The 13,660-nt window shown below is 36.5% G+C and overlaps 1 protein-coding gene and 1 pseudogene across 5 annotated transcripts in view; one reads left to right on the forward strand and one right to left on the reverse strand.

Moving 5' to 3' along the window:
• Window positions 1-13,660, forward strand: part of BRDT (bromodomain testis associated) — a 77,511-nt gene that overhangs the window by 36,179 nt on the left and 27,672 nt on the right. For all 5 annotated transcript variants that reach the window (XM_027602909.2, XM_027602768.2, XM_027602967.2 and 2 more), the window contains 3 exons: window positions 1,458-1,516; window positions 4,049-4,220; window positions 10,378-10,478. In XM_027602909.2, the coding sequence (XP_027458710.1) occupies window positions 1,458-1,516; window positions 4,049-4,220; window positions 10,378-10,478 (332 nt within the window). The remainder of the gene's footprint in view (window positions 1-1,457; window positions 1,517-4,048; window positions 4,221-10,377; window positions 10,479-13,660) is intronic.
• On the reverse strand, window positions 8,680-9,008 carry LOC113914830 (annotated as a pseudogene).

Below are 13,660 nucleotides of genomic sequence, written 5' to 3' on the forward strand. Positions count from 1 at the left end.
AAATTTTTGATGCCTTTTGCTAGTGTCTTCAGACTTGGAGATGCTAAGTTTTAAAATTCTGAGCTTTATTTTTATATATTAGAAAACTAAGGCCCTTGAATTTTTTTGGTAGAGGTATGTCATATTTTATTATACTTAAGAGTTTATATAAATCATAGAATAATGTAGTTTAGCTGCATATTTGAATAGTTAAGATAGATGTGTAGATGTGCATATAGTATATGATCATATTAATGAAGTCTGGTTTTTTTGTTCAAAGCCGAAACCGTAATTTATCCCCTAAATGTGAAAGCTCCTTGGATCTATAGCCTTTGCTATAGCCTTTGCTCTCTGTATTCTTCCTCTCCACCTAACCCCCAACACTTAAATAATACTTAGTGGAGTGACATTAAGATGGTTCGTGTCATTTCAAATAATTGAATTCTTCAAATTAAAGCACTTAATTGAGTGGCATTTAGCAGTTTTAACAATGTCCAGCATCAAACATTTTAGGAGAGGAAAGAGCAGTAACACATCCAGTGGAAACTGATGGCATTTCAGGAGGCAGAAGGTAATTATTAAAATTAGAATGTTTTAAGTTTGAATAAGATTTGATGTTAACCAGCTATGGTGCCCTGGAGCCTGAAGCAAATAATGCTCAGGTGGCTCATGAACGCTGACCTGGAAAGATGGGTCAAGGCATTAACTGCCGGTTTGGTGCTTTACCACATTGACCTAGGCTTATGACTGGGGAGGATAGCACCAGAATCAGTTGTAAGATAAAGAAAGAGGAACCTATATGAGCACCGTGTCAGAGATCTCTTTTTATATCTATCCTACCACCAGTGTCCGCTGTAAAGGTATTTCTAAAGGTAAAGAAGGTAGTATAAAAACCATCTGTTGCTACGTTGTTGAGGCTGCCAAATAGCTAGATTATTTGGGGTCTTTCCTATAATGCTTAGTAAGCAGAGCAGACTTTGCCATGAAATCAAATAGCTTCACTTTTTATAAGAGACTCAGATAAGTGACATACCCTTCTCTTACAGTAAATTCTTAATTAATTAAGTCCTTTATGGCTATATTTATGGCTTCTTGATAAAAGATTTTACCATAATTCATCCTATTTGTTTAAAATCTTATCTGTCTTATAACTTGCTCCTTTTTAAACTGTTATTCAAACTCTTTACTATGCTGTTCTTTTTGCCTAAATAATCCAAGTTGAAATTTGTGATTGGATATTTATTCCATTATGTAGAAAAGAAAATATCCCTTTTAAAAAGCAAGTATCCCTTTAGAATTTTGACTGATTCAAAGGTCAAAAACCAGGTAACTATAAGAATTTCTTGATTTAAGAGGTTGGTATTAAAGGTATTTTCTTGAAATGACCCTTTTATTTCTAACATGAAAATCATTTATAATTTAAATGGTAAATTTTTAAGCTGACAAATATTGAAATATTTCTTTATATACATTTGCAGAAATGTTTCCTAAATTTACTGGAGTAAAACAGAATGATTCTCCTAAAGAACAAGTAAAGGTAAGTTAATTCTTCATTTTCTACCTTAGAATTTTAAAATGTATGCTATGACTCACTGGTATAGTAATAAATTCTTAAAAATTTGTCTTGATTTGGGCGCCTGGGTGGCTCAGTTGGTTGGGCATCTGCCTTCAGATCAGACCATGACCCCCAGAGCCCTAGGATCGAACCCCCTCACCCCCCGGCTCATCAGGGAGTCTGCTTCTCCCTCTCCCTGCTCGTGCTCTGTCACTCACTCTCTCAAATAAATAAATAAAATCTTTAAAAAAAGAGATTTCTTCCTAAAGGAAATAGAATACAGGAACTAGTTGGCTACATTTTTCTAATAAGGTATAACTGTTCTATAAATCATACAGATTAGTAGAACAAATTATAGAAGTTTGGAATTAGTCTTGAGAGTCTAAATACAGAGAGAAGGCCTTGCTTTTCCTATATGCACACAGTAGGATGTAGGCTATGTACAGGAAGGTGGAATTTCTAAAAGTAGTAGGAAAATGATAGTTAGGGTTTAAGATAAAGCTTTTAATTACCAGCTATTTTAGCACATCTATGATTTGTAGTTGACATGCTTTGAAAAGGATAGAAGTAATTTTACCTGTTACTAATTCAGGTTGTCATTCTCATTAAATTTTTAATCCTCTGTACCCTTCTCAAATATAGAATTACAGGTATATACCTTTATTAAATTTATAAACTATTTAACACCATGTAACTAGGTTAGTGGTGTACAACATAAATACCTGTCTTGAGGGAGCTCTCAGTTGTGAGAAGAAATAAAATCACATGTTTAAGGGGTTGCATGATTAGTGCTATAATCTATATTCATAATTTATTGAGAAGATGAAGAAGGAACATACATACTGCCTGAAGGAGAGAGTACTTACAACAGGTTTTAAACCACAGGGAAAAGGAAGAAATAGTACATTGACACAGATTAAGGACTTACTTTTTTTTATTTTTATTTATTTATTTTTAAAGGTTTTATTTATTTATTTGACAGAGAGAGAGAGAGCATAAGCAGGGGGAGTGGCAGGCAGAGGCAGAGGGAGAAGCAGGCTCCCCACAGAGCGGGGGGAGCCTGATGTGGGACTCGATCCCAGGACCCTGGGATCATGACCTGAGCTGAAGGCAGTCGCTTAACCAACTGAGCCACCCAGGTGCCTAAGGACTTATTTTTTTAAAACAGAGGTAGTAGCATGAAGAGAAGCAAAAAAGCACGGGAGGTGTTCTGGGAAATATGGCAACATAGGGTATTTGTAAGAGATTAGTTGGCTTGGGAAATATAATAGGGAGGGCTTTGAACACTTAGGTGAAGTGGTAACTAATATGGTAGGCAAGAGTGAGTTCTTGAAGGCTTTGAGTGAGAACAAAATACAGATAATCTGTTGCCATAGGTATTAGAGGAATCAAAATTATATCAATGAATTTTGAAAGCATACCATATATGGCATATAGAATGCTGTCATAATAATCTGTTTTTGGCGAGAATTTTTTCAGTGTCCCTCATTGAGGAACAAAATGCCCTTTGATAATCAAAGAGAGAAATATTTTTAGGAGTATGAATAAATGCATATATTTGTGTTTCAAAAAGTGATTTTTTGCTGATTTAAACCTCAGCATTTGACTTTAAGTTTTGAGCTTGGGTCTGTATTATTGTTGGGATAAACATTCTTATGGCATTAGTTTTATTCAAGCTAGCATAGATAGGTATTCATACACTTGCCTTATCTACTCATTCACTCTAACTCCTTTGTTAGATGGGGGAGAAAGACTATCTTACTCATCTCTGTACTATCTACAACTTAAAGCTTAGTAGGTAAGGTACCTGGGCTTTGGTACTATAACGTAGCTTACAACTGAATAGATGTAAGATTCTAGGTAAGTTGCTTTTATTATATCTAAGTCCTGTTGCACACTTCATATGGGGGTGAAAGTTATACCAAACTCATGAGATCATTGTGAGAATTGAAGAACTATATAAAGGGTTTAGCCTGGTGCCTCACACATGATAAGCATTAAATAAATGTTAGCTATTATAATACAGTTTTTACTTAATAAATTAATCAGAATTTGTTGATAGTCTTACAGGTCAACTATCATGATTTTTTTACCCACGCTTCCCATTATGCCTATAATTCAGTAATGAAAAGGGGGTAAAATAAAGTGGATCAGTCCCTAGATTTGATATAAAAGCTCAGTTTTTATTTTCCATAGCTCACAGGAAAACATTTGAAAATAAGCAGCACTATTTGATAACATGCGTAAGTCTGTATGTATTATTGACTAAGATTATAGGCTTTGGCTAACTCTACTTAAAACTATAGGATGGCCAAGTCATTTAATCTTTCCACATCTTGGTTTTCTCATCTGTAGGAATGGGATAATTATACCTTTTAAGTTTATATGACTCAAGTAATACCATTTTTTGAAGATAGTATTACATTTTTCCTCTGATGTTTCTATTTTTTTTAGTTAAACCTCTTTTGTGGTTAAAACTCTGAAACACAATTTTATTTATCTTTGTCTTAATAGATACAGTCTTCTATGCAAGATAAAGCATCTGCAAAAACCACCCTTGTTTGTCAGACTTCATATTCATGTGAAACACCACCAAATCACCACCAGTTACCATTTAATCATCAAGAAGTAGAACATTTACAGAGTGTGAAAAACATTTCACCTTTACAAATTCTGCCTCCCTCAGGTAAAAAAAATTGACTGGTAAATAACTAGTAAATTCCGGGTTAGATATAATCACTGAAGCACATTGTTAGAAATTATCTGCTTTATACCTAAAGGTACTCATTACATTTGTTTTTTTTTTTTTAATTTTATTAGAATTCAGTTAGCCAACATATAGTACATCATTAGTTTCAGATAATTCATCAGTTGCGTATAACACCCAGTACTCATCCATCACCTCACGTGCCCTCCCTAATGCCCATCACCCAATTACCCCATCCCCCACCCACCGCCCCTCCAGCAACCCTCAGTTTGTTTCCTGTAGTTAAGAGTCTCTCATGGTTTGTCTCCCTCTGATTACTTCCCATTCATTACATTTGAATAAGAAAATTATATGTGGGGTTCACATGCAACTTACTTTCAGGTAGGTTATATACATTGGCATAGACCATATATTAAAACCTTTCACTACCAGAGTCCACACTAAGTTCTGAACAGATTTGGGAAATGTTGCTCTAATTTCCATGATGCCTATTTGAGTTGGAAAGGTAGGATGGAATATGGAAAAGATAGAGATTTTATAGGTAGAGAAATTTAAGTTATATACATGAGAAACAGTTTATAGCTACGGAAACTTGGGCTAGAAATACTTGCCTGGCAGTGGTTCCCATTTACCAAAACATCTTCCAAATCTGGCTAAATTTTTATATTGTTAGATTCATTTGACTAAATATCCTGTCTGTTAGTCTTGTCAGAAGTCTATCTCATCCTGATTCTCCTGCTAGTGTATGGCACAAAGGATAATTCTCTGATACTGATGAGCCTAGCCTAGGGGTGCCTGAACCTTGCGATACTGTTCAGGTCTAGCCTAGAGGCAGGTGTGAATATTCCTTACCCATTTCTCCTTCCCACTAGGCTGCTCACTGGTTTGTATTTGGCCTTCCAATGGCAGGGGTTTTCTGAAGCAGAAGAAATTTCTAAATTGTTTTACTACAGCACAGATTAGGAAGAACAGAGAAGTTTTGGGCCTCCTCTTTGCTTCCAGTGATAGCTCCCTACAATTCTGTGTTTGAGTATTTCATATTGTATTTAACTCAAGTTTTAGCTCTTCCCAGAGCAACACTGGAGGGCATCCCAAGAATAAAAATAAACAAAGATCCAAAGTATGAAATATTTCCTTTTGTGGAAAAAGGTTTTCAAATTATGCAGGAGCATAACTGAAGATCTAGTAATTCTAGGTCATGAATTACCTCGACTACAAGTGTTCCATTTAGGTCTTTAATTTGTATACAAGTAGCTTCAAACAGGAGCATAACAAAATCAGATTTTATGTGAGGAAGTGATTACTGCTTAACTGTAAAGGGGGCAGATTAAGATGAAGATGCTCTGGTACAGTTGGGACCAAGTAAAGAAGCTGAGTGCTATAGTCTAGGAAAGAAATTATAAGAACCATAACTAAGGCAGTAAGTATGGAAAGGATGTGGATAAATTAGAAGAATATTTTTGTGGTGCAGTTGTTAGGCTTTGTTAGAATGAATGTCTTGCCAAGGTATCATCCAATAGTTGGACTGCCATTAAGAGGCAGTGCTCACTTTGGACATGTTTGAGGTACTGGAGTATCTAATTGGAAATAGACAACTACAAATTGGAAATAGACAACAATAGAAAATTATAAATAGGTTTCTAGAACTAAGAGGGTATGATGAGAACTATAATTTAGGAATTGCCAGTATATAGAAGCTACTTGAAACAGAATGAATGAAAACACCCAGGAAAATGTATAGAGCAGGAAGAGAAAGGTCAAGGACAAAATTCTAGGAAACAAAACTTCCTCAGTAAAAATAGAAAAAATTAAGTTAAAAGATGATGTCATCAAATCACAAGGTTATACAAGTACCACAAGAGTATATTGCAATGCATTAAAGTAAGATGAGGAATGAGGAGAGAGGATTAAAATTGGCAGTGTGAGATTTTTTGCTTTTGCAAAAGGCTTTTTAGTGGCCATTGTGATTGGGGTAGAAGCCAAATTTTTATAAGTTGAGAGGTAATGGAATCTGTAAACCAGTTTTTCAAGAAGTTTATTGGTGGAGAAGATAGCTGTGGCTTTAACAGGAAGATAGTTTTCTTGGGGGAGGCTGGGGGGGTCTTTTGGTAAGAGGGGGAGACATTATTTCATTATGTTTGAGTTTTTGAATCAAAGAGATATGGACATTTTTAAAAGTTGCTCAGAAAGAGCCAGAGTTGAGAAAGGTGTTATTTTCATTATAGTAAATTCATAGAAGATTGGTAGGGATAGCCCTGAAGAACTAGACAGTAGAAAACAAAGAATGCAGTCAAGATGGTCTTTTGTTCCTATTTTAAGAAAACATCCTATCTATGAAAATCAGGCTTTCAATATCTAAGTCTTCAGTTGCGGTAAGTTTATTGTATTAAATTTTGGTTTATATGTGATTGTTAGTAAAAGGAATTTGTGTGAATATTGTATAAAAGGAATGCTTGGATGATGCTAGAGTGGCTATCCTATTGCACTTACCAAATTTTCCAGAACCAAGTGGTTTGCATGTGCCAACTGTAGGTGGCACTGTGCCCAAGGGAGACTGCAAATGTGTGTAAACTAACATGTATATAGAAGTTTACTTTTCTGGAGTTTAATCTTGATGGAAATAAATGTTTAGTTAAATCTTTCAAACAATAAAAGATTTTTTCACTTAGGTTTCTTAATACAAAAACGTTTGACAAAATGTTAGTACATAAAAGCTTTAAGAAATTGAATTGAGTTTTACCAGTTTTTTCAAAACTACTGCCATCATCTCTGCATGAACTGGAAAATGCCTCATTTTTTTCCTTAAAATAAGTTGAAGTTTTAAGTTACAAAGGATTACTAGCCTTATCCTTATAACTTACCCATTTCCCAAATTCATTTCCCAGCTTATAAATCTTCCCTCAATTATATTAAGAATTTTTAAAAAACAAATACTTATGCTATCATATGATTGTGAATTAACATGGCAAATGAAAAGGCAAATCAAAGAGTTTGCCATCTAGTAGGAGAAATAAACAGCTGGTATACAAAATAAAAATAATGTTCCCTAAAAGAAATCAAAATTTAAAGAGGTGAGGAAGGCAAAATTACCTGATCTCTTTGGCAGATGTGTATTTTACAGATTAAGTATCATTTGAGCTGGATTTTGGAGGAAGAAGTAAGACTTATCTATGTATATCTAGGACTGAAAGGCATTTTGGATGGAGGAAACAACATGCATGAAGGTATTTAGGCAATCAATAATTGGATGTGATTAAAGCTTTGGTTGGATAAATAGGAATATGGGGGAATGAATTTGGAAAGGTAGACCAGGTTCAGATCATAAAGAACCTTGATATCTGTAGACTTTGGACTTAATGATAATGGTATAGTCATTGGGGAGCCAGTGAAGGTTTTTTTTTTTGAGCAAAGGGTATGAGCTTCAAGGTAATTAATCTGTCAATATTATATAGGCCAGTTGGAAGAATGGGCCATAAGGACCAGAGAAAGAAGAGACCAATTGGGCTTTTCCAGTAGTAGGGGAAAAAAAATGAAGTAATGGAAAGAAAGAAAAGTGAAAGGTTGAAAAAAATTACAAGGGTAGAATGAGCGGGTCTGCAAAAGATGAATATATGCTAGATTTTAATAACAAAGGATTATTTATAACAAGCTTCAGTGGCTCAGAGAATATGGCCTAGATACTGGTGCAGGTCAAAAAACAGAAGTCTGAGGAAAGAGAAGTTTTGTAGTGTTTTGCAGTACCAAAGGGTCATCCCCATGAAAATGTTTTTCAGAGAGTTGGACCCTTGACATACTTAGGCTCCTGTGACACTATTTTCTTCACCATCCCATCTCTTCGAATGTTCCTTACAGATATCTCTGTATCTGCCTATCTTTAAATGCTGAAAATAATCTAAGTTGCATCATTAAGCCTTTATCTTTTTACTTCATGATATTCTAGCCATGTTCCAAAGCCTAGGTTTACTAAGCTCATAGTGATCCCCTCAACTTTATAGCAGTAGGCTTGTAGGCTTGGAACAGCCTTCCCATTTACCCAGGTCTGCCATACATTGATTATTTTCTACTTACTATAAAGGTTGGATCTATACATTCTGCCTGAGTGATCTTGGTGTCTGTGACTCCTAGTCTCATTTTTACAAATCAAGCATCCAGGCCCCATGCATATTTATACAACTCTACTGAACATCTTTTCTTAAACATCACATAGGCATGTCAAACACAGCATGCCAAAACTGAATTTCCCTATTTTAATCCCCACATTTTAATCTTTCCTCTTTAATTCTCTTTTGCTTTAGAAAACACTGTTGCTTTATTAACTACCAGCAGGACTGGCCTGCATGCGGCAGTGGACAATGGGCTGAGGGTATGTGTAGGATGTGAGGAGGAGATGATGACTGGGAGGCTGCTTTGAAGGAAAGGGGTGGTCTGGAGGCCAGGCTCAAGAGCCCCTCAGATTCACTTCCCAGGAATGGTTAGACCTTGTAAAGGAGTCATGGCAAGCTGTGGCCATGCCACCAGTAAGATTGAGAAATTCCTGGAAATCTAGCTGGCCAATCAGAGTTGAGGTCCATTTTTTCCATCATGCAGTGAAGGATGCCAGGGTCCTTCTGGTTCTTTGTGAAGGCAGCCAGGTCTGTGTTCATGAAGGTTAGGAACTCTTTCTTGGAGAGTGCAGTTATAACCCTTATATCCAGCACACTTCTGGAAAACAGTAATCAGAAAGTCGATGCACTGCTCAGTCTCAGTAGGGCTGGACATTTTTGCCATGTCTGCGTGGAGCAGGCATGGAGCCTGTGACCAGGTGGCGGCCATGCTATTCCTCTTTAACTCTTGATAATAGCACTGCACCACTTAGCTCAGCAAACTGAGAGTCATTTAGAATTTACTTCTCTTGACATACATGCTCTTTCTCCTTCTTAAATAATATCTGGCCTGAAGCACAAAAGGGATGTAGTTCTAAAGTTAAAGCTTAACTCCCTATTTTTCCATTCCTTGTTGAACTGAGAAAACGTAAGTACATTTGGGCTATGTAGGGACATACAAATTTAATCTTTGTTCTTTCACTCATGCCTCCATTGTAACTTTTCTCTCACCCTTCTTCGCTCACTCCCATTCCTTAATGTTCCTCTCTTCATCAAGCTTCAACTTTGACTAGTAGGATTTGACCAGAGAATCAGTCAAGGGATTGATGGGTAGTAGAAGCTTAAATCTAAGTTCCTACAATATGTAAGTGGCTAGATTTCTCTGAGCTTGAATAGTTAACAGAGATAGCAGCTTAGTTTTCATTTGTCTCCTCTGTCCTTTTGCTACTTGTTAGGACCTGTAGAAAAGAATTAGGGAGAATTGAAAGAGAAATGACCCAAGTAAGTTCATGTATCAGGATGTTCATGGTTGCGTATGACAGAAAAGTCAGTTCAAGATGGCTTGAACGATGTAAGTTATTTTGTTAGCATATACAATCACTAGTCCAAAGGTAGGTCAGTCATTTAGGCATGGTTTAACCAAGGCTTAAGCTCTTTTTCTGTAGTTATCTTTACCAATAATAAATGAAATATTGGTATGAAAGTTTAACAGCTAATAGGATTGCATAGTTTGTTCTCTTCACCCCCGAGTCAAGCCAACCTTTTACATTTTATACTCTTTTCTCCTCATTAGCTATTGTAGATATTTAATGTCTTAGTTCTTCCATTCTTTGTATTTTGTTTTCAATTTCACCAAGAAGTATCTTTACCTAAGAGCCCTGCATTGGCTTAGGCCTGCTCTTTCCTAAATGACTTACGGGTGTTGGGGTAGTCTAATGAAAACCCATCTCTGGAGCTGAGGTCACTTTGCGCAGTAGAGGACTGCTATACCATGGGGACAGATGAAACAGATTTTGGTGGGTGAACCACAGTGTGAACTATTCTTAATGTAGACAAAACAAGAGGACATAAATTTCAAGTGAAAAATGTTTATTTTACAGTTTAACAGTTCCTCAACTAAGAATATTCCAAAGCTAAAACAACATCAAAAAATTAATCATTTTGTTTTCATAGTTTCTGACCTGGGGGCGGGGGCAGGAAGGGAGAAAAGGTCAAATTATGGACAAACAATATGAATATATTGATTATACTGTTCTAAAAATGTGTGCATCTAGGTGATTCTGAACAACATTTGAATGGCCTAACTGTGACTCATCAGTCTGGTGATAATGACACAGCAATGTTAGAATCTGAATGTCAAGTACCTGTGCAGAAGGTAAGAGTGATGTTATTTTTTCCTCACAGATCTTGAAGGGATTTAAAATTGAATATGGAGGTGGCACAAAGGGTATTTTAAGGCTTAACTTAATGAGATTTTGGATCTCTAAGCCTATTTAATAAAAAAAAATATTTTTTTGGCCTATTTAAAAAAAAAAGGTTACTTGTGAGCAACATCTTCCCTCTCCCTTCTACCATCAGTTCCCATGCTTATGTTTAATTGTAAGTTCTGTAATGCTGGCATGTGCCAGCTATCCTGATTTTAAAGCATGTCATAAAGCTGTCTTCTAGAATTTGTTATGGGGGATTTCCTAATGGAGTCTTTTGTGCACTTACTCTCAAACTACACATTGATCATTCTTTCAACAAATATTATAGATGTTTGGGATGCATTAGATATATCAGGTGTTCTTCTAGGCATTTGAGTCATTCTCAGAAACTTACTGTGAAGGAGATGTTTATATATCCTTCCCTTTTCCCTCCCTTCCTCTCTTCCGTCTTTCCTCTCTTCCTTCCTTCCTTTCTTTTTTCCTTGGAAGTACTTCAGAGGACAACTTTTACTATTCCTAAGTGTTTGGCCACACTTAGGAATATGTAACATTTCACCATAAGGAGCATACTGATTTGGTCCTTGTGTTTTCTTAGAATTTGTAATTTTCTTAGATAATGTACTAATAATTATTGTCATAAACAATATGTTGAATTTGGGTATTTTGTTATTCATAAGAATCATATTAAAAAGTGCCTTTTCTGGGGCATCTGGGTGGCTCCATCGGTTAAGCATCTGCCTTCGGCTCAGGTCATGGTCCCAGGGTCCTGGGATCAAGTCGCGCATCGGGCTCCCTGCTCAGCGGGGAGTCTGCTTCTCCCTCTGCCTCTGTTCCCCTGCTTGTTCTCTTGTGTGCACTTTTCTCTGTTTCTCTTTCAAATAAATAAAATCTTTTTAAAAAGTGCCTTTTCTGATATCCAACATTAATTTTTTATTTTACTGGTTTTTGTTTTAATAACAAAAGTGTTGCCCATCTCCTTTACGACGGAAAGAATAGTGCCACAGAATTTCTTAAATATTTGGCTTAACTATAATCTTTGTTTCTAACTTATGAAAGCTCTTTATAATTTTGACTGACCCAAAATAAAGTTTGAAAGAATAAGAAAATTTCCAAAAGGGTAAAATAAGCAGCAAAACATCTAGTATATGTCATACTGTTGCAGTTTGTGCCATAGGTAAAAGTGACATGTCTACTCTATTTCTAATGCCTAGAAAGTAACAGAAACTAAAATGTTGAAATGAAAGCTTAAGAAGGAGTAGGATTGTGTGGCTTGTTCTCTTCACAACAAACTGTTCCCATTCTTAATATTTTCCGCCATTGCTCCCTCACTATCAGCAGTGTTACCTTCTGTTGAGAAGAGAGGTTATGGAATATCAGTGCTAGAAGAGATTTTTGAGTATTAGTCTATGTGCATAAACTAGAGCTCAGGTGGTTCAAGTATCTTGTCCAAATAAGAACTGGGACTAAAACAAAAAATTTCAACAAACTTTCAACGTCTTGTCTTTTTACTAAGAAACCCTGGCTTTTGCCATTCTTCTCTTCAGCCTCAGGAAAAGATCTCTCTTATTACCAAAGCAAACTCATCTCTGTTAATTCTCTTGTATTAAGCAGATTTATTGTGGAGGTCTCCTGCCATCTCTGTGGTCTCTGTTATTCCTTCTTGTCTTAATTTCCCACTACCCATTTACATCTTAAACCAGGGTTTCTCTGGTTTAACACTATTAACATTTTGGGCTTGGATAAGTCTGTGTCAGGGGTAGGCTGCGCATTGTAAAATGCTGAACAGGAACCGTAACCTCTCCCCGACTGGATGCTAGTAGCACCCTTTCCCCCACCCCCATGTGACAACCAAAAGCATCTAGGTACCTTGTCAGATGTCTTCCCTGGGCCTAGGGGAATCACCCCCAGGTGAGAACCATTGCCTTAGTTGTGCCTAGCATCTAGCTTCTCCTCTATCTCTGTTGTTTGCCCTATCAGAGGAACCAGTGACCTCTAAAATTGTTGCATCCTTCCCAAAGTCTTGATAGGGTGAGAAACCAGGATGTTCTACTACTTCTTTACCTGACTGAACATTCACTATGGTGATTTCAGTTTTAGTCTCTCTGCAGATGACTCAAATATGTATGTCTAGTCCTGACCTCCTATAATTCTTAAACATTTTTGATGACTTCTCAGTGTCCTGCAGCCAAGGAGTTGCTATGTTCTTTGAGTTTTACTTCCAGTATGTCTCCTTCTCTATTTCCACCTCATAAACCAGTACTTACTACCTTTAATCTGAGTTCTTTTTAACATTTTTAACTGGTCCGACTTGAGACCCTCCTTCTTCTTCTTTTTTTTTAAGATTTTATTTATTTTTTCACAGAGATAGACACAGTGAGAGAGGGAACACAGCAGGGGGTATGGGAGAGGGAGAAGCAGGCTTCCGTGGAGAAGGGAGCCCAATGTGGGGCTCAGTCCCAGGACCCTGGGATCATGACCTGAGCAGAAGGCAGATGCTTAACAACTGAGCCACCCAGGCACCCCAGAACCCTCCTTATTCTGATCCATTCCACTTTAAGCATTCTTATGTTCCTCTTGATGTGTTCCTCTGATGATTTTACTCATCTGTATGAAACCGCCACTGGTTTCTAAATTTGACTACAGAATGAACATTAAACACCTTTATAGTATATGACCCCAAACTAGCTTTTCAATCTTAACTAGATGCCTTGTAACAAATTGCAACTGAACTATTCATTTCTCCCCAGATACACTAGTAATACCTTTAATTATATTCATTCTTCAATGAGGAATACTTGCCATTCTCATCTCCACTTTTCTAGTCTTATTCTTTGTGATACCTGAAAAACTGTCCTATACTCCAAACCCACATATGAAGTTTACTGTCTTAGCATCTGCCAAAATTTCATTGCAATTAAATTGTAGAAATTTTAGGCACAAAGCTAGTGACCAGTTTTCATCCTTCCTTTATTCCCTGTTTAATATACTGCCAGGTATTACCATGGTTGTTTCAAACCTCTGTCTGAAGATGAGATGCTTTAAATGGCTGAGTAGTCATACGAATTCAGCAACTGGTATTTAGCCTAGTCCATGAGTAAGAACAAAATAGGTTTTATTGGTAATATATGGG

This window comes from Zalophus californianus, chromosome 4 (genome assembly GCF_009762305.2).
Source record: "Zalophus californianus isolate mZalCal1 chromosome 4, mZalCal1.pri.v2, whole genome shotgun sequence".
Lineage (NCBI taxonomy): Eukaryota > Metazoa > Chordata > Mammalia > Carnivora > Otariidae > Zalophus > Zalophus californianus.